At 54.2% G+C, this 22776-nt stretch overlaps 2 protein-coding genes across 2 annotated transcripts in view; both read left to right on the forward strand.

The window, feature by feature from the left end:
- Positions 1–8974, forward strand: part of Vps39 (VPS39 subunit of HOPS complex) — a 35630-nt gene extending 26656 nt beyond the window's left edge. The window contains exons 13-25 of the mRNA XM_048332888.1: positions 302–445; positions 823–964; positions 1053–1139; positions 1446–1519; positions 1770–1868; positions 2743–2860; positions 3339–3467; positions 4789–4891; positions 5080–5125; positions 5781–5930; positions 6079–6213; positions 6469–6560; positions 7444–8974. Coding sequence (XP_048188845.1) covers positions 302–445; positions 823–964; positions 1053–1139; positions 1446–1519; positions 1770–1868; positions 2743–2860; positions 3339–3467; positions 4789–4891; positions 5080–5125; positions 5781–5930; positions 6079–6213; positions 6469–6560; positions 7444–7519 — 1395 coding nt within the window. The 3' untranslated portion in view covers positions 7520–8974. The remainder of the gene's footprint in view (positions 1–301; positions 446–822; positions 965–1052; positions 1140–1445; positions 1520–1769; positions 1869–2742; positions 2861–3338; positions 3468–4788; positions 4892–5079; positions 5126–5780; positions 5931–6078; positions 6214–6468; positions 6561–7443) is intronic.
- A 1926-nt stretch (positions 8975–10900) lies between these two features.
- Pla2g4f (phospholipase A2 group IVF) lies at positions 10901–21300 on the forward strand. Its single transcript, XM_048332059.1, has 20 exons — positions 10901–11313; positions 12130–12199; positions 12599–12735; positions 12816–12944; positions 13306–13346; positions 13589–13631; positions 13928–13994; positions 14886–15043; positions 15126–15218; positions 15430–15467; positions 15691–15826; positions 17050–17186; positions 17288–17510; positions 17827–17941; positions 18078–18215; positions 18293–18400; positions 19265–19459; positions 19789–19955; positions 20722–20908; positions 21074–21300. Exons 1-20 carry the CDS (start codon positions 11203–11205, stop codon positions 21298–21300), a joined length of 2520 nt encoding a protein of 839 aa, XP_048188016.1. The 5' UTR covers positions 10901–11202.
- The last annotated feature ends 1476 nt before the right edge of the window (positions 21301–22776 follow it).

Raw genomic sequence — 22776 nt, forward strand, 5'->3', positions numbered from 1 at the left:
CTCAAAAACAAATAGAAGGCTGGGAGTAGAACTCAGTGGTAGAACATAAACTCTACCTAGCCTAAGACCCTGGATTCAACCCCTAACACTGCAAAGACAAAATAAAACTAATAGATAATCGTCATTAATCTGTGGCAATTTGCCAGTTACCAGTTTTGGTCTCTGATAAAGATTGACTGCCAGTGTGCGATCCAGCTGGCAGCATGAGCTGCCGTCTTGATACTGAGTGACCCAGTAGCTCAGGTGAGGAAGGAGGACTTGGTGCTGGCCGAGACCACTGCCTCATTTTTGGCCTTGGCAGAAACGAAGTCAGCTGGTGAAGAAGCTGAATGACTCTGATCACCAGTCCAGCACCTCCCCGCTCATGGAAGGCACTCCCACCATCAAATCCAAGAAGAAGCTGCTGCAGATCATTGACACCACCCTGCTCAAGTGCTACCTCCACGTGAGTGTCTCAACACTCTGGTTCCCCCGCCCCGGGACTGGAAAGGGGGGGGGGACCTGCCACTAGTAAGAGTGAGGGGAGCCACCTCCCCTTGGCTTGGAGCAGCTGAGTCTGTGGAGTTAAGAAAATAAGGTAAGATCATCATCCAGAATCTTACAACTAGCTGCTCTTCCCTGGTAAGATTGGGGTTCATAATTTCTCCAGTGTCTCCGCCCCCCCCCAACATGGAGACGCATTGTGCAAAAGAACGCAGATACTTTAAAAGCCCCCGAGTTACATCACTGGCCTTTCAGCCAGGGCTGAGGGGTGAGGGGGGCTAGGGAGGGGTGGACCTCCCAGCAAGCAGTTTCCACTGAGGTTCTGTGCCCCTCCCCCAGACCAATGTGGCCCTGGTGGCCCCCCTGCTGCGCCTGGAGAACAATCACTGCCACATCGAGGAGAGCGAGCACGTGCTGAAGAAGGCCCACAAGTACAGCGAGCTGATCATCCTGTACGAGAAGAAGGGGCTCCACGAGAAAGGTGACGGGAGGAGGGCTGTGGCCCGATGATGGGATGCCAAGTCTCAAGATGAAGAGACTCATGCCCTTGTTCTCGGCCCTGTGGCCAGCTCTGCAGGTGCTGGTGGACCAGTCCAAGAAAGCCAACTCCCCCCTGAAAGGCCACGAGAGGACCGTGCAGTACCTGCAGCACCTGGGTAAGCCCGCCTTGCGAAAGCCATGCGAGACAGTTCTGCCACCTGGACCCGGTCCCCGGCCATTTCTCCTTCCCGCCCTCCCTCGTGTTCAACTAACCTCCTCCGCTTTGCCACAAAGACCTTGAGAGGCCAAACCATGACAGCTGACCGGCCTGTGGCCAGCTCGGCAGGGCCGTGTGGAACCTGAGTGGCACGTGTTTGAGCCGGTGCCTGAACAGCCATCTTGTCCACACATGCATTCGGAGGCCGCTTACTTACACACCTGTCCTGGACAGACCTTTGACGAGTCTCTCGTTCTCCCTGCAGGCACAGAAAACCTGCTTTTGATTTTTTCCTACTCCATGTGGGTGCTGAGAGACTTCCCGGAAGATGGTCTGAAGGTAGGCTGTGAAGCCCCTTGGTGTGATATAGCTGGAGAGACGGCAGTGCACGTGGGGGGTGGGGGGGGGGAAGCACAGTGGGGTGCCTTGTGTGTGTGGCACCAAGAGCCCCACAGCCAGGAGTTACCGGTACCCTCTTGTACCCTCGGCCTGTTCAGCAGTGCCTGTGTGACCCACCACTCGCGCACGTGCGTTTGGCGCAGCTGCAGTCTGTTGATTCTGCTGCTCGAACTCGGGTTTGTTCTGACAGATATTTACCGAAGATCTCCCGGAGGTGGAGTCTCTACCACGAGATCAAGTGCTCAGCTTCTTAAAAGGGAATTTTAAGGGTCTGGCTATTCCTTATCTGGTAAGGTATTTTTTTGGCCTTCACAACTATATGATTCAGTTGTCAGGCAGCTCGAATTTTAGGGGTTCCTATCACTTGGGGTTTGGTGAAAATGTAGATAAAGTTCCATTTTCTCTGGAGAAGGAAACCAAGCTAGAAATGCTGTTGTTGATGATGCTATCTGAGGCGAGTTAAGTATAGAGGAATAAAAGAACAATGATTTAGGGAAAAAAAAAAAAGGCAGACCCATTTATGCAGTCAAACTCAGCTAGCACCTCAGGAAAATCAAAACAGGTTTTACTTACCAGAATGCAAACGTTTAGCCTAACTACATGGGTCAGTGTAAGGGTTTGAAGGACTCTAGGATAAAATGAGCTAAAGGAATTGAGGTTGGAAATGGAGAGCATCACTCCCTGACATTGCTGGGTGCGCCGTGAGATTTCCCCCGCTCTTGCTGACAGTGGTGGCACATGGTCATCGGTCTGGAATTGGCGAGGACCGCGAATTCCAGGCCATCCTGGCCGCCTAGGGAGACCCTGCTGAACAAAAGCCAAGAGCGGAAGAGCCGTTCCGGGGGCTATGTGGGTGGGACCTGTTATGCTTTAAGACTGAAAGGTAGGGGCTGGGGATATAGCCTAGTGGCAAGAGTGCCTGCCTCGGATACACGAGGCCCTAGGTTCGATTCCCCAGCACCACATATACAGAAAACGGCCAGAAGTGGCGCTGTGGCTCAAGTGGCAGAGTGCTAGCCTTGAGCAAAAAGAAGCCAGGGACAGTGCTCAGGCCCTGAGTCCAAGGCCCAGGACTGGCCAAAAAAAAAAGACTGAAAGGTAGACCAGGAGGCCAGGGACCAGAGTGGAGGATACCAACCTGACGGCCCTCCGTCTTGCCGCAGGAGCACATCATCCACGTTTGGGAGGAAACAGGCTCCCAGTTCCACAACTGCCTGATCCAGCTGTACTGCGAGAAGGTGCAAGGTCTGATGAAGGAGTACCTCCTGTCCTTCCCCGCAGGTACCAGCTCCCACTGGAAGGCGGGTGGCACAGGCCACAGAGGTGCCGTGTGTGGTTGGAGGAAGCAAGCCTCCCTGTTCTCTGCTCGGGGGCACTGAGTGACCGAGGCCTGCCATGTGAAACTCACGAATGAGCCTTTGTCAGGATCTGGACATGATGTCTGAGAATCCTCCCTGGAGGAGGACACACGCAACAGATCTGTCTGCAAGATGGCAGCTGTGCTGATGAGAAACTGATTGGCCTGCCAGGGTTTCTCTACTTGGCCTGCTTTCATTAAACTTCTTAAGCTGTTATTTTGGGACCATAAAGTAAACTCCCCCACTTCCCCCCCCCAAAAAAAAAGTCCCTACTTGGAAACCACTGTGGAGATCGTTCTGGTCAGGGGTGACATCACTGACCCATTCCCCATACTTTTCTTGATGACCCCACATGGCTTCACCTCAGCGTTCTTTCACCTCAAGCTTGGTTCCCTTGAAAGGCAAAACCCCTGTTCCTGCTGGAGAAGAAGAAGGCGAGCTGGGAGAATACCGGCAGAAGCTGCTCATGTTCTTGGAGATTTCCAGCTACTACGACCCAGGTCGGCTCATCTGTGACTTCCCTTTTGATGGTGAGTGTCCGGCTTAGGACCGGAGCCACTTGAGCGGAATGTAGTACAGAGTGTCTTTCCCTTTTCACCCTCCCACCACGGTGGGCCTGGGAAGAAGCCAGTATCACTGCCGGTGCTCCCGCCTTGTCCCCTCTGGAAGGGGGACACTTCCACGCTATGACTAACAGCAGTTTCTGTGGGTGGGAACCACTGCTAACTGATAGGGTAGTCAGGTTGTAACCTGTTACTGCTTTGGAACATGCTCTTGGCCAGGTTCATTGCTCAGCACTTTCTGTAGACGGCACTGTCTGATCTGAAAGAGACAAATTTGTGTGATGTGTAAGCTGTCAGTGCCAAGACCAAGTGTTGGCTTCCCTCCCCTGCAGTGCCTGGCTTGGCAAGGGCATTATTCTGTATGTGGCTATTGTATGTCCTTACCCCAGTTTTGTTAGTTTTTGGGGTTTTTGCCAGGCCTGGAGCTTGAACTCAGGGCCTAAACACTGTCCCTGGCTTCTTTTTGCTCAAAGCTAGTACTCTGCCACTTAAGCCATAGCACCACTTCCAGCTTTTTCTGTTTATGTGATGCTAAGGAATTGAACCCAGAACTTCATGCATGCTAGGCAAGCACTCTACTGCTAAGCCACATTCCCAGCCCCCAGTTATTTTTTTATTTTTGTTTTTGTTGCCATCTCCTGGAGTTCATTTCAATAAGTATTATTTTGTATGATCAGATGTACATGGACATTGCCCCTTTGTGTTCCTCTCCTAAGAGTATCCTCCTTTGGTCTCATTGTGTGTGAATGCTAGAGTCCTGTATAATTTGTCATGTCCCCATGCATTTTAGATCTAGCTTCTACTTATGAGAGAATATGCGCCATTTGTCTCTCTGAGCTTGGCTTACCTCACTTAACGTGATTTGTTCTGGGTCCATCCATTTCTCTGCAAATGACATAATGTTATTCTTTCTAATCCAGCCATTTTTTTAAGCGGTCTTTTTTATTATACATGTGTAAGGGTGGGTTTCATTGTGACATTTCCATATATGCATACAATATATTCCATCAACCTCACCTCCTCTATATCTGTTCCTTATCGTCCCTCTCCATGGTTACAAGTTTCTAAAGGGTTTATGGTCTATCTATACTTTGGTCATATTCACCCTCATTCACCCTTCTTATGTGCCCTCCCCCCTCCTGCTGGTCTCCCCACCACCAGCAGAGCCTGTTTTTCAGCCCTTTCGTAATTTTGGGTTCCCTGGTGTTCATTCTTCTTGCAGTGAATTCCCTGCCCTTTCCTTGCATAACAGTGGCGACAGTGCTTATGTACCCTTTTCTCCTCCTAGGTCTCTTAGAAGAACGCGCTCTCCTGCTGGGGCGCATGGGGAAACATGAGCAAGCACTCTTCCTCTATGTCCACGTCTTGAAGGATACCAGGATGGCTGAGGAGTGAGTCCACCCTGTCCTTCCGTCTCCCACACAGCAGCACAGTCCAAGTTCAGGCTCCTCTACAGGAGCATAAATCCCCTCCCTTACCACCTCTGGTTTCAGCTCTCGTAGGTTTGAGTGGGCCATAGGGATATCCCAGCACCTGACTGTGGTCCCCTTGCCCGATCTCGCCACTTTCTCCCTTGCAGGTACTGTCACAAACACTATGACCAAAACAAAGATGGCAACAAAGATGTAAGTAGCCGCAACCCCGGGAGCAAGTGGGCATTTCCTGCCCCTTTGGTAGTCTTTACCCCTTCCGGTGTGACCTCAGTGCCACTGGTGCGATTGCTCAGTGAGGCAGGGCATGAGGTGGCTTTGTGTGTGTTTATCGAGGGAGAGGCAAGGTGACCATAGTTGCTAGGTTGTTTGGGATAGTTCTTACATCAGTTATCATCCATATATTTATTAATATCACTTACGGCTTTCTCAAGAGTCCTGATTCATATTATCAATAACACTTCGGGCTTCCTCAAAAGTTCTTATTCATATACTAAATCTATGTGGCCCAGTCCTTAAGAAGGAACTTGTGGTGGGTATGATTTGTGGGGAAGTAGGGCGCTACTTAAATCTAGGGATAGAGGCCAGAGGTGCTGCTGAATGATGCACAGGACAGCCCCAACCACAAATGATCATCTGGCCCCCAAAGCTGAGGATAGTGAGTGGAGAAATCCCATAGCACTAGAAGTAAATGGGAGCTGGATGCTGGTAGCTCACATCTGTAACCCTAGCGGCTTAGGAAGCTGAGATCTGAGAATCACAGTTCCTCTCATCTTTAGGGCTGTCCAGTGCTGGAGCTTCTGGGATGGCTCTGCCTGCCTGACATATGTGACTTTTATCTATGAGACAGGTATATCTGTCCCTGCTTCGGATGTACCTGTCACCCCCAAGCATTCACTGCCTGGGGCCAATCAAGCTGGAGCTGCTAGAGCCTCAGGCAAACCTCCAGGCCGCCCTGCAAGTGCTTGAGCTGCACCACAGCAAACTGGACACCACCAAGGTCAGTGGCCCTCCCCAGGGAGGTGGAGCACCCGGAAGGAGAAGAAGGGGGGGAACATTCCATGGCCCGAGAGCTCTTGACCTCCGGTCTTTTCTCATTCTCACACCCGGTCTGCCTTAGTCTGTATTTCCTCTTTTCCTGTTTTCAGGCCATCAACCTTCTGCCAGCAAACACTCAGGTCAATGACATACGCATCTTTCTGGAAAAGGTCTTGGAAGAAAATGCACAAAAGAAACGGTTCAATCAAGTGCTCAAGAACCTTCTCCATGCTGAGTTCCTGAGGGTATGAGCCTTCCGAATTGTAGGGTGGGCTTTGGCTTTTAGTACGATACCATTTCCATATGGCCCATTCCTTTTGAGGAGCAACCTGTGCAGTGTACCCGTACAGTGCGGGTCAAGCTGATCCAGCATCAGCCTGACATTTCGTTACAAGTGTTGCAGTAAGGGGAATCTCTGAAGACTGGGAGTGAAGTAGTGCCTTCCTCTGCCTGCTGCTTCTGTGCACTGGACATGGAACTTCTCCCCTAATCTCCCCCAGGTCCAGGAAGAACGGATTTTACACCAGCAGGTGAAGTGCATCATCACAGAGGAGAAAGTGTGCACAGTGTGTAAGAAGAAGATTGGGAACAGGTGAGCTTCCACTCTGAGCAGCACTCAGACTTGGATAGATGACCCCTGAAGGTAGGCAGTGCTTACTTAGGATGGAGTTCTGCCCTCTAATGAAGGAAGCAAGCACAGCTACTGGTTATCCTGACTCTCCGGGCTTCAGTGTGTAAAGAGAAGGCCATACTGTCTGGCAGGGGGTTCTAAGAGTTTACACCCTGGAAATTGAATTCGTACCTGAGTGCTGGGATTGCAGGCATGTGCCACCAAATAGCATTTGAAACGTGGTTGAGATTATCTTAGAGGATACATTCTCAGCTTAGTTTCCTCTGAAGGTAGAAAAAAAGAACTTTGGACTTGTAGCACCATAGCTGGGACAGACTCCTGAGCCAGTGACATACTATTTTCAATGTGTTCCATGGTCAATGCCCTTTCCTTACGTGGCTGGAAGCATCGTCTTCTTCAGGAAGACCCAGCTCACTGTCATTTGTTAGAGTAGCCTGAAACTGGTCTGATGAGCCAGATCTGAGCAGTTTACTTTTGCAGTGCTGGGGTTTGAAATCAGATGTAACTTGCGGGCCGAGCATTCCACTGCTGAGCCCCACCTCCAGCCCCACCTAACAGTGGTTATTTTTGAGATGGGGGGTCTCACTTTTTGCCCGGGACCATACCTGGAACATGATCCGCCTATCTTGTACTTCCTGTTATAGCTGGGATAACAGTTCATTGGAAATGTCCCCATGCACTTGAACCCTGTGCTCCCATCCTTTGTCTGGTTCTTTCTTAGGGACGGTGGCACTAGCAATGCAGGAACCTTTGGCAGGATATTCTTTGGGGTTCGGTGGGCTGCTTTGAGATGGCTCCTGTGTCAGAGGCTCTCCTCCCCCTGAGCTGTTTTCCTTCCCTGCAGTGCGTTTGCAAGATACCCCAATGGCGTGGTTGTACACTACTTCTGTTCCAAAGAGGTAAACCCAGCCGACACCTGAGCCCAGCGGTCCCAGACTCAGCAGTGGACGGCTCGGCTATCCCAGAAAGGTGAAGGAACAACCAGCCTTGGGAGTGTGAGGGCGACACCACCAGGTGTCTCCTGACGGACCCTTCTGTCTACATTGCGCCCTGGAACGTCTCTGAATTCATTAGACTCATGGTCTGGGCTTGCCAACTCTTTAATAGGAAAAGAGATTAGTCATATTTTGCACCATTCGATTGCAGGCAGTTCCAGGGATTTTCACACCTGCTTGGACAGGATGAGGTACACCAGCTTGCCTTTGCATACCAGTCACCTAAATAAGGAGACTTTGTCTCAAGTGTTTGTACTCACGGGGTGGCCTCTGGGGAGTTTTCGGTTAAGCCCAGTGCACAGGTTTGTGAGGCCCTCTCCGAGTGGCTGCGTGGAGTGTCCCCGGGAGGACGGTACCAGAACCACTCCAGCCACAGACTGACCGGCTCTCGCTTCCCCGCAGTGTCGCCAGCCACCTCCCTGCTTGTCTCTTCCGTTTTCAGTCTCCTTTTCTTTCTATTTATTTTACCCCATTATCTCCCCTCAGTGTGCCAACTGGCCTCTGGACATTGGGCTTGGCTAACACTCCAGTGAGTACAGTGAGAAGCAGAAGGAAGTCTGCCCTCGCCCTCTGAGAGCGCGCGGAGGGCCAGTGGTCCCGGGCTGCCTCGTGGAAGGCCTCACCGCACGGGGTCTGTGGTCACCGAGGTGGGGTCCCTAGAGGCACTGGCTCCCGCCTCACTCACCAGCTGCTTGGGAAGTTTTTTTTTTTAGCTTTTATGAGCAAATTATCTGTGTTTTGGACACCTTTCTGTTTTTCCAGCCACTTTCCATCCTCTTGCCGTCCAGCTGGGCCTGCTCATTCCCTGGCTTCGTGTGTGGCAGGGTTGGAGGCGTGCTCAGATAATGCAGTGGCCTGGCCTTGACATGCAGTGGCCCTCTAGCATTGGGCCGGGCCCTGTGTTGTAGGCTGATTTGCGGGTGATAAGTAGACTTAAGTAGACTCATAGACATGCTCTCTGAAGAGACCAAGTGAGTGCTATCGGCACCGTTCACACACGGGGGCTCCTCAGGTCTGAGAGCCCGGCAGCACATGGAGAAAGGAGCCGCTGTCCTAACTAGCCACAGCTTTCTCGAGCAGTGGCGCGCTGCTCCTCTGAGCAGCCCTGGGCATCAGGCCAGCCCCCCACCACCGGGACCTGCCCGCCCCGTGAGCCCTCCATCGCAGACGGCTCTGCTTCTCCCTTCCAGTCTCGTGAACTCTGAAGCAGTGGAATAAAGTGTTTCTCCTGTGTGGTATACATACATGATCCCTTTCCTCAAACTGTTCTCTCTTCTCTGGACTCCATCCAAGTATGGAGAAGACTGGAAAGGAAAGCCCTGTTCTGAGGACCAATGGAGATGTCTTAACTGCTCATAATAAACTTAACCAAGCGGGAAACCAAGCCTCCTTGAGTCTCTTTTTGCCCCCCTTTTGCGGACTTCACTGGAAATGACCATGGAAGGGTAGTGATTGAGCTGAGAATAGAAAGGAACAAACTAGTGGGTGACTAGTTTAGAAGACAGAAGAACACTTCAGAATGTCTCGATCTGAGGAGCCAGTGGGGCCACCGTGATGGTGGGCGAGTAGGTTGGCAGCACAGGTGCCCACAGGACATGCCCATCATCACAGTCATGGGTACCCCAGAACTCCAGCTAGCCTCCACTCCAGGTAGCGGGGCCGTGTGCCTCTTCCTGCAGCTCACCATGACCGTGAGGAAACGTGAGGCAAGGACATGGAATTGGTGGGAGTGGGGGATGGAGGTGTTTGAGAAGTGTGGCTCCGCTTTGGCCAGCTCCAAAAAGCTTGGGCCCCTCTGTGTTGTCTGCTTCCTGAGCTGTCTAGGCATCCTAAGTTCATCCCGAGGGCAGTAGAAACCATCTGAAGTGATGAGTGATGACCTTATTGAGTCATGGAGCAGATGACTTCCAGGAAGAGTCTGATGCATCCCAGAAAGGGCCCGGGTCAGTCAGGAGGCTGGCTTCGAGGCTGGCTCTGCCGCCAGCTCTGCACGTTAGGCTGCTGTGGTTCTAGAGCACCCTCCCCGTTACCCACGGAGATCATGAAGTGCTTGACCATTTCCGAGGCCGCCTACCCCACTTGGCTCTTGGCATCACAGTCTAAATTAAGCTGAAACAGCTGCCTCCCACCTCACTCCCAGGCTTGGCCACTGGCAGTCAGCACATCCCATTTGGTGCTGGCAGTTTCGGGCCTGAACTTGCCCCATTCCATTCTGGAGCTGAATCACCCTTTGGGGTGATGTTTGTTCCGCCTCGGTAGTGGAGTTGACGAGATCATGTGTTTGCTTGTTTGAGATGGGATCTCACTGTGTTGTTCAGGCTGGTCTTGAACCCCCCAAGCTTAAGTGATTCTTACCCCTCTGCCTCCTGGGTGCTGGGACTGACTGCAGGTATGTATCACAGCCTAACCATGCATCTTAGCTAAAGAAAATAAAGGTATCTCCTAACAGTTCACTGCCCTAGAAATCTTTCTTTTCTTAGAGACTCTTCTGCCCCAGCCACTAGATCACCGTCTGCAGAGAAAGGCATCACGTCTGGATCCTGAGGCTTACGGTAGTGAAGACCCCAAGCCTTTATCTCTAATAGCCTACTTCCACCCGCTCTGCTTTATTCTACCTGACTGTAGCCCTGTACCTGAACCACCAGGTATTTCCACTGACTGGGAAAGGGGAACTGTGTAGAAACCACAGGAGACCATGACGTTTTGAATTTCTTTAGGATGTGGTCTCACCTGCCTCACTTTTTTTTTTTTTTGTCAGTTGTGGGAGCTTGAACTCAGGGTCTGGGTGTTGTCACTGAGCCTCTTTGTACTCAAGGGCTGGTGCTCTACCACTTGAGCCACAGCGCCGCTTGTGGGTTTTGAGTGGTTAATTGGAGATAAAGAGTCCTAAGGGGACTTTTCTGCCTGTGCTGGCTTCAAACCTTGATCCTCAGGGTCTCAGCCTCCTGAGTAGCATTACAGGCCTGAGCCACCAGCACCTGGCTCCTCAACTTCTTGTTCCTATGCCTAGTAAGGGCCTGGCATGCAACAGACGTGTAGTGTTTGGGGAATAACTGGCTGAGACCAGGAGAGACGTGAAACATCTTTGAGTCCAGATGAAACGTGGATCCAGAGGTGTCCTTGTTTCTGCTTTCGAGCTCTTAGGAAGGTGGGCCTTGAAGGGTGGCTGGTTCCAGGCCTTTCTAGCAGCTGGAGTAAGTAGGCTAGTTTAGGCTGTGCTTTGTGGGTGTTGTTAAAAGAGCAGGCTGTATCAGTCTGGGTTGGAACTGGGAATGCCTAGGCTCTCCTAAACCCTAAGACTGAGGCTCAGATTCTTTATTTTTCATGCCTAGCCCAATGATCCAAGGGTCTGGGTTGGGGAAACGGTGCTAATCAGAGACGTCCTAGAGTTTCTTGGGGCACTGACTACCTCTTGCCTGAGGAGAGCAAACTCCAATCACTTCCTGGAGCTCATGAAACCCCACCTCTAGCAGGGGCCACTCAGCCCCAAGCCTTAGCCCAGTGGCTGCTCCACCCTCCCCGCCCCAGTGTTACCTGTCAGACCTGAGCTGCAGCGCTAGTGGCTCCCAGAGCAGGCAGGCTCCCTGCTGGGAACTGGGCTACTGGCCATGTTCTGGGACCTCTGGTCAAGATGGCTGGCCGACAAAGGGCTGCCTCTCCTGGGGGCAGTGCTGCTGGGGAAGAGGGAGAAGAGAAGACCGAAGTGGAGGCACTGGCAGGTAGAGTACTGGCCTTCCTTCCCTGAGCAGTCTGAACTGGAGAGTTCTGGAAGCCGAGGTGCCCTTTGAAGACTAGGCTAGCTCCTGCATTGGGTGTTGATTTGGTAGGACTGATTGCCGCTAAGTTAGAGCTACTGGCCCAAGCCTGGGCTTTTGGAAAGAATCCCCGAGTAGAAAATGGAGGGTGAGTTTATGACATTGGCATTTGACTGGCTGGTTTTGCCAGGTGTGAGGCTTGGCTGTGGAACCCTGTTAAAAAGCAAGGGTGGCTTTTGGGGCAGGGATGGGACTTTGTGGGATCACCAGCTGGCAGCTCCGCCTTCCCCGAGCTGCTTTCTGATGCAACCGCCCGTGCAGCGCACCCAAGCCGCAGCCTCCGGGCTCATCAGCCCTCCAAGCCAGGCTTCCCTTCACCTACCCTCTGCCTCCTAATCCTCTTCCAGCCTTTCGTAAGGGAGCTCATGGGGGTGGTGGATCACACCTTTCAGTGTTTACTATCTTTAAACACATCCCTCTAGCTCCCAAGCCACCGCAGACATACTGCCGTCTCGGAGAGCTTTAGGCTTAGGATCATAACCATACTCGGTTCAGCCGTTTCGTAGTGGAGCTTAGATTTGAACCCAGGTTCATCACTGATGCTGGACCTCCCAGTGCCAGGGTTCATTCTACAAGGGCCTCCCCGGTACAGAACTGGCATGGCGGCATCAGTGACCCTGGGCCAGGCTGATGAGACAGGAGCTAGAACCCACCTTGAGGGGGCTACACTCCACCCCAACTTCCTGGAACTGAGTTCCAGGAGTTTTCTTGCTTCAGCAGGAAACCTATCCATACTATGACCTTCAGGTGAAGGTGCTGAAGGCCAGAAACATCAAGGGCACAGACCTGTGTGAGTGACCCTCCACCCTGCCTTCTCCTTTCCTATCCTTAGGGCCTCCTGGAGCTCAAGTACGCGTGTGTATGTACATGCGTGTGTGTGTGTGTGTGTGTTGATGGGGGCTGCTTATGTATGCATTTGTGCACGTGTGTCTTCATGCACATGTGTGTTGCTTGAATCAGGCAGTTCTGGGGACTTATACAGCAGTCTGCTGCTGAGTGATCTTTTCAACGGGCCATGATCGATCAGTTGAATGGGAGGTATGCCTGCTCAAGATGGAGCCAAGGATTCCCAAGATCTCCCTCCTCCCGCCGTACAGGCAGCCTCCCCTGTGCTAGGCCCAGCCTCCCCCAGAAAAGCTTTCCCGCAAGGAGCTGAAAGCTGAGGACCTCTCCTTCGTCTTCCTTGCAGTGACCGAAGCTGATTGCTATGTACAACTATGGCTGCCCACGGCGTCCCCCAGCTATGCCCGGACAAAAACCGTGCCTAACTGTGGGGACCCCGAGTGGAACGAGACCTTCCACTACCAGATCCATGGGGCTGTGAAGGTGGGAGCCGGTGAGGGGCCGGGCCATGGAGGGCAAGGAGTTCCCCTGGGGGCACTGACCTCGGCCTGCCCTGTTGCCAGAATGTCCTGGAGCTCACCCTCAGCGATGAGGACATCCTGAGTAGCAGCCCACTCTCCGTGCTCCTGTATGACCTGAGCACTCTTCAGCCCGGCCAGCCCCATCGCCACACCTTCCCACTCAACCAGCAGGTCAGCCCTGTGTGCCTCATCAGCTAGCCAAGCTCCAGCAGAGGGAGGGCCCCCCAGGTCCCCCGGGACCACTGACTGAAGGGAGGGGGACCCCGTCAGCACAGGCCCAGCACTGACCCCCGATCACCCTCTCCAATACTGCCGAGATTCACCTCCTTGAGGGCACGGTCTTTTGTCTGCCTCCGTGGCCACTGAACCCTTCCCATCTGAATGAGTGACACTCTGTGTGCGGCCTTTCTAGGCCCGTGAGAAGCCACAACAGTCTTCTCTGTCTCTGGAGATGAGCGAGGACGGTCCCATTTCAAAACAGGAGGCTTTAAAAAAAAACACCAAGCTGGTGTCCTTTGCCCCCTCCATGTAGGATTCACAGGAGCTACAGGTGGAATTCATTCTGGAGAAGAGGTAAGTCCTGGCAGAGCCCGGTGCCCACCAGTCCCTCCTAGCTGCCAATCATCGTGGCCTGTGCTGGCCTTGCAGAGGGAGCAGCCTGTGATACACACCCATTTACATACAGTACTGCCCCTCTCCCCCAAAAAACAACCCTACCATGCTTCCAGGCTCCTTCAATGGCTTTGGTCACGTTGTTGTAATTGTCCTGCAAGGGAGCCGATAGCCCACATGCCCCGCCCCCCCATCTCTTGCAGCCAGACACCTGCCTCTGAGGTCATCACCAATGGAGTTCTGGTGGTGAGTCGGGAAGGTGGGCTTGGGACTGCCTGGAGAAGAGGGGGCCCACAGTGCCTGCTTGTCTCTGAAGGACACTTAAGCCCTCCTCAGAGACCCTTTCCTGCCTGCCCAGAGCCCCATTCCTCTGAGTCCTGGGAAGGGGGCATAGTACAACCTTGGGGCTACTACAAAAGACCCCTGCCTATAAAAAAAATAGGCCCTAGAATGTCTGTTTTCTTGCCCCATACACCCCCTCACCCAATCCTGGTCTCCAATCCTGGGGGCTCCCTGGAACCTAAGGCATCTGCTTTCCTCAGGCTCAACCCTGTCTGAGAGTCCAGGGCACCCTCCAGGCAGATGGGACAGCCTCGCATCAAGACTTTGGTGAGTCTGGTGCACAGCCTCGGACTTACCGTCTGTCCTGGAGGAGAGAAAGGAGGGGTGGGGGCGGCCCTGGAACAGGAAGTTGTTAAGTTCTCACTGCTCACAGCAGATGGAGGATGGAATGGATGGGCCCTGAAGGCAGTGATCTTTTTGTCTCTGCAAGTGGTCACACAAACAGCAGACAGGTTGTAGCTATCCAGCCGTAGTTCTGGAACAGACATCTCCAAAACATCAGTGGTGGGCAAGAAGCAAGGGCTTGGCTCACACATCGGGTGGTTGGCGGGACTCAGCTGACTGAGACTGGGCTTGGGGCGGATGGGGAGCTGACGGCTCCATGTGTCTTTCCTCCACCTCTGTGACAAGCAGACGGGCCTAGACATGTCCATAAGGCCTTACGGCCCCGGTAGAAGTGCAAGAGAATCAACTCCCTACGTCCTCCTGAGATCTTCCAGCTAGGAACTGAGGCCTGAGCGATTTGTTTCTCTCTGACCATAAACCTCCCCTAGGGCAATGAGTTTGAATGAGGGCAACTCATACAATAACAAATAGATCATTCATTTTCTATGTACATGTATATTTATAGTTAATAAAGTAATCCTAAGATCACCGGGCCTTAGGCTATGAACAGAGTTCCCTCGCTCCCCGCCCTCCTCCTTCTCTGTTTATGTTTCCCTCTCCCCACACCGTCCCGCTTGGACTGGGCCAGGTGACAGAGCCTGCGTCCTTCTGGAAGACCGATTCTTCCAGGATGCTTTTCCTGTGGCCCGAGTGTCTGCGATAGATCACAGGGATGAGCGTTGGGGAAAGTGGAAGGAAGGGCTGTCGCGTGCCGTTCTGAGACACTCACGGGCTCTCCTGATTTCCCTCTTCCCTTGGGCCGTGGCTGCGCAGGTTCCGGGCAGATCCTGCTGTCGGTGCCTGGGGCTTACGAGAGGCCACAGCCCTTGCCCCTGCGGCCGCCCGTGGAGCCCGATCTGCCCACCTTTACCTTCCACGTGAACCCCGGGCTGGGCTCCAGGCTGAACGTGGGGATGGAAGAGGTTGTGCCGGTGAGTGAGCAGAGGTCAGGAGGTGGCCGCAGAGCAGCCTTGGGAAACGCCTGTCCTCCTCTCCATGGTGTCTCCTCCACAGGGGGCTCCCGGCACGGAGCTGGATGGGGGGAGCATCCTGCTCTCTTCTCTGCCCGTGGGTCGAGAGGTGCGGCGCAGTGTGGTCCTGGGGGAGGTAAGGCTCTGTCTGCAGGCTGGGGACCCCCCCAAGCTACAGTCAAGGGAGGTCTAGGGGTTGGGGGTGGGGGGACAGGATCAGGCCAGTCGGGAGCTCTACCATGCCCTCCACACAGGCCAGTGACGGGATACCATGGCTGGAGTGGGGAGTGGGGTTCCCGGGAGAGTCCTGTGCCGTGTGCTCAGGGTAGGGTTGCCATGTCTTTCAGGGACAGGAGGTGGCTCTGAGTGTGAAGGCGGAAATGAGGTAGGTGAGACTTCCGGCAGAAGGCCCATGGGGGCCAGGTAGGACATTCTGCTTTCCACGGGGTTTATCTTCTCCTCCACAGTCTGGTGCAGGTGGGGAGTCTCCTGGAGTCCTTCTGAGGGGTGCTGCTGAGTGTGGGTCCTCTCCTGTCACCCATGGGTGAGGCCTGAGGCTCTCCTCCACTGAGTAGTCACCCATTGCCCACCTGCCCCATGTGAGGCAGTTCTGGGGACCTGGACCTGCGCCTTGGCTTTGGCCTCTGTGATGGGGAGCAGGCGTTCCTGGACAAGAGGAAGCAGGTCGTGTCCGAGGCTGTAAAGCAGGTGCTTGGATTGACTGAAGCTCCACACTGTGACCAGGTATGGGATGGACGAGGAGCTGGACCCCAGAGGCTCAAGGACCCAAGCCAGCCCTTTCCCTAGAGGGGAGTCACAGGCTAGGAGGGGAAGTCCAGGGGCAAAGGGGGAAATGAAGTAGGACCATGCCAGCGGGCCCATTCAGAAGTCAGGATTACTGGAATGAGGGCCTAACAGCCTGGCCAAGGCTGGCTGTCTTTCTCCACTTGGGTTACCATAACAGAACACCATACCGGGAGACTTAGTAAAAATGCTTTCTTACAGTTCTGGAGGCTGGAAGTTCAATGTCAAGGTGCCATCAGAGTTGGTTTCTGACAAGGCCTATTCCCTGGACTTGGGGGGTGGGGACGGTGTGCTCAAGCAGAGAGAAAGAGAGTAGCTCTCTGTTGTCTCTCATCCTCTTCTATCTCCTCCTCCTTTGAGGGTCTAACTCTGTATCCTAGGCTGGTCTTGCCCTTGTGATCCTTCTGCCTCAATTTCTGGAGAGCTGTGAGTATAGACACGAGCCATTATGCCCAGCCTTCCTCCCCTTCCTATAAGGATACCAGTCACACTGATTGGAGCCCTGCCCTTTGCCTCCACTTGACCCTTGTAGGCGCTATCTCCTGATGCAGTAGTGGTTAAGGGGTGGGACTTCAACAGATCAATATTGGGAGTTCACAACTGAGCTCCTAACAGTGGTGAAAGGGGTCTGGAGGTGGAGGGTCCATGGGATCTCCCAGGCAAAGAAACAGGGGGTCCATAAAGAGGAGGAAGAAGGAAAGCAGCTCTGGGAGCCGGAGCTGTGGCCTCCCTCCGGCTGTGTGTGTACAGCGGGGGCGGGGCTCGTGCCTGGAACCACCAAGGTGACATGCCTAGAGAGCTCAACAGTCAACATCCGGGGCCCCTGGGCGCCCAGTTGCTGGCTCCTCCAGCACAGGAACAACAGGGCTCTCGGGGAGCTGAGCGAGGCCAGGGAGCTCGCTTTTTCAAGACAGGAGAAGAAAAGCCAGGGAAAGGAACCAAAAATCAAGGCAGAATGGGCCCATCTGACATGGAAAAGCTGACCAACTGGAAATGTGGGATGTGGTCCCACCAGGCACCTCTGGTCCAGAGGACCCCAGGTTGGGTGCTGTGAGGATTTGATAGGCTAATTCTTGCAAGGTGTTAACGAGGATGCCTGACATGGGTAGGCAGGACGATGACGCTCCGGTGACCCTAGTGGCTATCATCATTATCACGTCCAGGTACCCGTGGTGGCCGTGTTGGGGTCTGGAGGTGGAACCCGGGCCATGACTTCCTTCTATGGCAGCCTGGCAGGGCTGCAGGAGCTCAGCTTCCTGGACACGGTGACCTACCTCAGTGGGGTCTCCGGCTCCACCTGGTGAGTGAGCTATGGGGGGAGAGGCGTGACCCAGGGTTCTCCCTACCTGCCGGGCTCCCCTGCCCCTCCCTCTCAGCCTTCCCCTCCCTCCTCCCTGCTAGGTGCATCTCCACACTCTATAAGGACCCAGCCTGGTCGCACGTGGCCTTGCAGGGCCCCATTGAGCATGCTCAGGCTCGGGTCTGCAGCAGTAAGCTGGGGGCAGTGTCCACGGAGCAGCTACAGTACTACGTCCAGGAGCTGGGAGCCCGCAAGAGCGGCGGCCACAGTGTGTCCCTCGTTGACTTCTGGGGTCTCCTCATTGAGTATTTCCTTGACCAAGAGGTAAGGGAACGGGAAGGAAATATACTCTAGCCTTCCTGCAACCCCTCCCTCCCCAATTTATTTCTGCTTACATTTTCAATTAAATTATTTTTAATGATCCCTTGCATTCTGATCTGTTTTCTTGAGTGGGAAAGAAGTGGACTCACATTCCCTAGACTCTGAAATCACAGAAGACCCCCAGTGGCCAGAGCTGGTCCCTTTACATGGCTGCCTTTATAGCCCTTATAGGGTGGGCACGCCACCGTCCACAGGATATGGGCCTCAGACCCCAGGGACGGCGAGCCTAAAACTGCCAAGCTACTTCTCTTCTTCCCAGGCCAGCCCTGCCAAGCTGTCTGACCAGCAGGCCGCCATCAGCCAGGGTCAGAACCCTTACCCCATCTATGCCTCTGTCAACGTTCACGACAACGTCCGTGGGAAAGACTTTGCAGGTGCCTGGGTGTGGGGGGCAAAGGAAGGGGGCCTGGGGGGGGGGTGGCAGCAGGAGGGCGGGGGAGGAGCCAGCAGGTGTCTGCTCGGGCATGAGTGTCCCGAGGGGAAGCCCTTCCGTGACTTCCTCCTCCCCAGAGTGGTGCGAGTTCACCCCCCATGAGGTCGGCCTGCCCAAGTACGGAGCTTACGTCCCCACTGAGCTCTTCGGCTCTGAGTTCTTCATGGGAAGGCTGCTGCAGCTCCGGCCTGAGCCCCGCCTCTGCTACCTGCAGGGTGAGTCTAGCCTGGAGGGCTGGGGACAAGCAGGACCGGCGGCTGGCGTGACACGGGGCCCTGGCCTGTCTCCTCAGGTATGTGGGGCAGCGCCTTCGCGGCCAGCCTGGATGAGATCTTCCTGAAGACCACCGGCTCAGGCCTGGGCTTCCTCAACTGGAACAAGGGCAGCGTGAATGTCACAGGTGAGGGGAGAGACCCCGCTCCCACCCCCACCTGCCTGGCAGAAGGACGAAGAAAGGAGGGAGGGGATGGGGAAAGACGTGGCTCTCCCATTCAGACACGTTCTGAGAAAATGACCTCTCGCTTGGGGCCTATAAATGTGCCGGCTGTGATAGGGATGGTGGTATAGCTCCTGGTAGGCCCTTACCTGGCATTTGGAAGGCCTTGTATCCCACGCCCAGCACCACCACACAGACACAGACAGACAGACAGACGTACACACACCCACTTTCAACTCAGCTGTCACTTAGAAGACATCTTTTTCCACTCTACCACCCCTCCCCCCCCCAAGGCTGGGTGAGGGTATTATTACACTGGTCCCTTAGGACTATAGCACATCCCCATCGTTATCCCCATTGATGCTCTGGATTTATTATCTCCTGCTGGGTATCGTGGCTCACACCTGTAATCCCAATTCTTGGGAGGTAGGAAGGTAGCCATGTTTGTGGCTGGCCTCGGCTGCATAGGAAAACCTCCTTCTCTGTATATGACCTCCCTCTGCCCATCACCCACCCAGTGGGCCACGTGCTCTGTGGGCCAGGCCCCGCCCTGTGCACGCATCTCATCCCTAACGCCCTTAGCATCTATGGCGGAGGGATTCAAACTTACACTTATTTTCAAGAGGGCCAAACTGGTCAATGGACTAACAAATGCAAAGTCGTGGGTAATTTCTAACACACGAAGGTACAAGGGGAAGAAAAGTCACTTTAAAGGGATTCAATGAAGCAGGGTGACAGTTAGAGGGGCTCCCCGGAGCTATAAGGGCCACTGAACGGAGGGAGGTGCCACTCCTTACTGCATTTCACTGTCCCTGTCCCCTCCTCTAGATGACAGTTCCGAGCTCCAGCCTCATGATCCCACGTGGCTGCCGACCAGGCTCCTCACCCCGCAGGGCCCCCTCTACCAGGCCGTGCTGGACATATTCACCTCGCGCTTGACGGCCGCCCAGACCTTCAACTTCATGCGGGGTCTCTGCCTTCACAACGACTATGCGGCTGGGAGGGAGTTTGTGGCCTGGCAAGGTTGGTATTTGCTCGGATAGGGTGACACCGGATGTGCCCCCCATTTCCTGCTGCGCCTCACTGGGTGGGCCCAGTGCTTTTTTTGGGGGTGTTTGGGGCCTGAACTGTGATCGCCTGCTGCTTGAGTTCTGAAGGAGGACCCTGATGACTCTGCAGGGAGACAGAAGCCAAGGGGTTGGGGGGGTTGGGGGGGGGCTGGGATGGGATGGGAGACCCCCGGGCTGTCAGAGGGAAGGAGAGAGAAGCCTTCAGAGAAAGCCTGACTTCAAACGCAGAGGGAAGGAGGGCCACTAGCGGGGGAAACTGGGCTTGTCCTGTGCAACTTGCAGACACGCACCTAGACGCCCTCCCGAACCAGCTCACGCCCATGCAGGACTGCCTGTCCCTGGTGGATGGAGGCTTAGCCATCAACTCGCCTTTCCCACTCACGCTGGTACCCCAGCGGGCCGTGAACCTCATTCTGTCCTTTGACTACGCCTTGGAAGCCCCTTTTAAGGTATGGAGGGGGAAGGGGGAGTGCAGAGGGAGGAGAAGAGTTGTGCTGACCGGCCATGTTCTCGGAGGCCTCCCTGTGAGGGGGCTTGGCCTCTGCTCTGTGGTGGGCGCCTTCTAAATGCTGCTGGCCGTCCACTGTCCCCACTGGAGAAGAACCGCTGGGATCCTGAGTGGGAGTGGGAAGAGAAAAACCACAGCTTCCCCGGGCATCTTCTAGAGGGTCCTAGATAACTTCTCATATTGTAGTGGGATTCCTTCCCTGCCCCAGAATGGGCCTGGGTCTCCTGGCCCTTGTTGCCATGGTAACAGCAGCCACCGGGGTAACCGCTGCGGGGGGGGGGCAGGGGTCACCGCGTGGATGTGGGTCAGGGGATGCCACCGGACCAGCCCCTCTCTCTTTGCTCTCCTTCTCGCCCTCTTGGGCCCAAGGAGAGCCTGAGATGAGCGGACAGGTCAAGGTCGCTTCGATGCTGACCTTGTAGTCACCCTGCCAACCCTGTGACATTGACATCAACCCCCAGCAGGAGCAGAGGGGGGCGGGAGAAGGGAAGGCCAGGCGACAGGGAGGAGTGATGGTAAGAACGAGGCTGGCCCGCGCCATCTAAGCGCCTTGGATTATTCACTCCATTCGGTTTGTTCATTCTCCGCTGCGGCTTACGGCGAGTCTCCTCGGGCCTCACTGGGCGCGCGCTCTCGTTCTTATCTGGCGAGTGTGCTCCTCAGTGGCAGAGCTGCCGGGAACTCATCCCCCCCCCCCCCCCGCCCAGGTCTTACAGGTGACGGAGCGGTACTGCCGGGACCGGGGGATCCCCTTCCCCAGGATCGAGCTGGGCCCGGAGGACTTGGAGGAACCCCACGAGTGCTATCTGTTTGCTGACGCAGACGACCCCCGCTCGCCCATCGTGTTGCACTTCCCCCTGGTCAACAGCACCTTTCGCACCTACCTGGCCCCAGGTAAGCCCCGCCCCTGGCCTACACCCCACTGGGGCTGGAGGGGCCGTGATGGAGGCCCCCCCCTCCCATGAGCGGGAGAGCTGAGGTGAGGCTCAGGTAGGATCCACGGGACCCCCGACCCTCCCCCCACCAGGAGCTCCCCTCACTTCTGCTCCTCGCCCACAGGCGTAGAGCGGCAAACAGCCGAGGAGAAGGCGTTTGGGGACTTTGACATCAACGGGCCGGACACCCCCTATGGCATGATGAACTTCACCTACGAGCCCCAGGAGTTTGAGCGGCTGGTGGCGCTGAGCCGATACAACGTTCTGAACAACGTGGAAACCGTCAGGCATGCCCTCCGGCTGGCTCTGGACCGGCGACAGGGACAGGCGGGCGTGAGGGCCGAGGACTGAGCGGGTGCCGTCCGAGATAAAGTGTGGCCATGCCTGTCTTGAGCCTGTGTCTTGCCAATACCGTTCCTTCTTCTCTGGCTTTCCACGTCACTCCTCGGGGGTCACCGTCCTTCCCTGTCTCCTTCCCGGGGCCTGGCCTCCAGCCGAGGGGTAGGCACGGCGTCTCTGCCGTGGTCTGTTTTTGTCCTGACATGTGAACACCCTGAATGAGGAGAGAACTCTTGGTCCAAACTTGCATGCACTCACCTACCAATGCTTTCTTGTCTTTGGTATCACAGGCGAGCGGTCTGATGTTGATTCTCTGCTAGGTAATGTACCTTTCTCCAGCCTGTAGGACTTTGTCTTACATTTTAAAGCTTAGTTGATATATACGTTTTTAAACACAGGTTTAAAAAATTATCAGTGAGCTCTGTTAATTTCTGGATTATTTTTTGGGGGGAGACTGAGGTTTGGACTCAGGGCCTTGCACTCTGGATTCCCTCGAATCACATCCCCACTCCTTTTTGCCTTAGTTGTTTTTCAGGTAGGGTCTCCTGTTTCTGACCTGGCTGACCTGAACTGTGTTCCTCCTATTCCTGCCTCTGGTGTGGCTGAGGTTCATTCCTACTGGTTTTCCTTTGTTCTGGTCTCTAACTGTGATGATGTTAATATAATGTACCTCAAGGCTTTCTTCTCCTTGTTCTGTGAACTGTTTCTTTGGTGTAGGTTCTTTATTGTCTCTCATGAACTTTGCCTTCTTTATAAATTTGGTAATTCATGGTTATAGTTACTTCATGAATTGCTTTTCTGCCTAAGGCAGTTTGAATTCAGTTTCTTGATACCTGAATAAAAATCCTGACTAATTCGTTGGGCAACTGGGCGGATATTGCTGCAAAACTCCTGACTTAACCTATTGGGCAATTCTTTGTTGCTTTAATTATTATTATTATTATTTTTTTGGCCAGTCCTGGGGCTTGGACTCAGGGCCTGAGCACTGTCCCTGGCTTCTTTTTGCTCAAGGCTAGCACTCTGCCACTTGAGCCACAGCACCACTTCTGACCATTTTCTGTATATGTGGTGCTGGGGAATTGAACCCAGGGCCTCATGTATAAGAGGCAAGCACTCTTGCCACTAGGCCATATCCCCAGCCCTGTTGCTTTAATTATTGTTTTTTTTTTTTTTTTTGGCCAGTCCTGGGCCTTGGACTCAGGGCCTGAGCACTGTCCCTGGCTTCTTCCCACTCAAGGCTAGCACTCTGCCACTTGAGCCACAGCGCCGCTTCTGGCCGTTTTCTGTATATGTGGTGCTGGGGAATCGAACCTAGGGCCTCGTGTATCCGAGGCAGGCACTCTTGCCACTAGGCTATATCCCCAGCCCTGCTTTAATTATTGATCACCACATTCTAAAAGAAAAAAATCTAAGTATTATGTATTTTATATATTATATATAATATTATACACTATACATTATATGTATATACTATATACCTATAATACA

The sequence above is a fragment of the Perognathus longimembris genome, chromosome 23 (genome assembly GCF_023159225.1).
Source record: "Perognathus longimembris pacificus isolate PPM17 chromosome 23, ASM2315922v1, whole genome shotgun sequence".
NCBI lineage: Eukaryota > Metazoa > Chordata > Mammalia > Rodentia > Heteromyidae > Perognathus > Perognathus longimembris.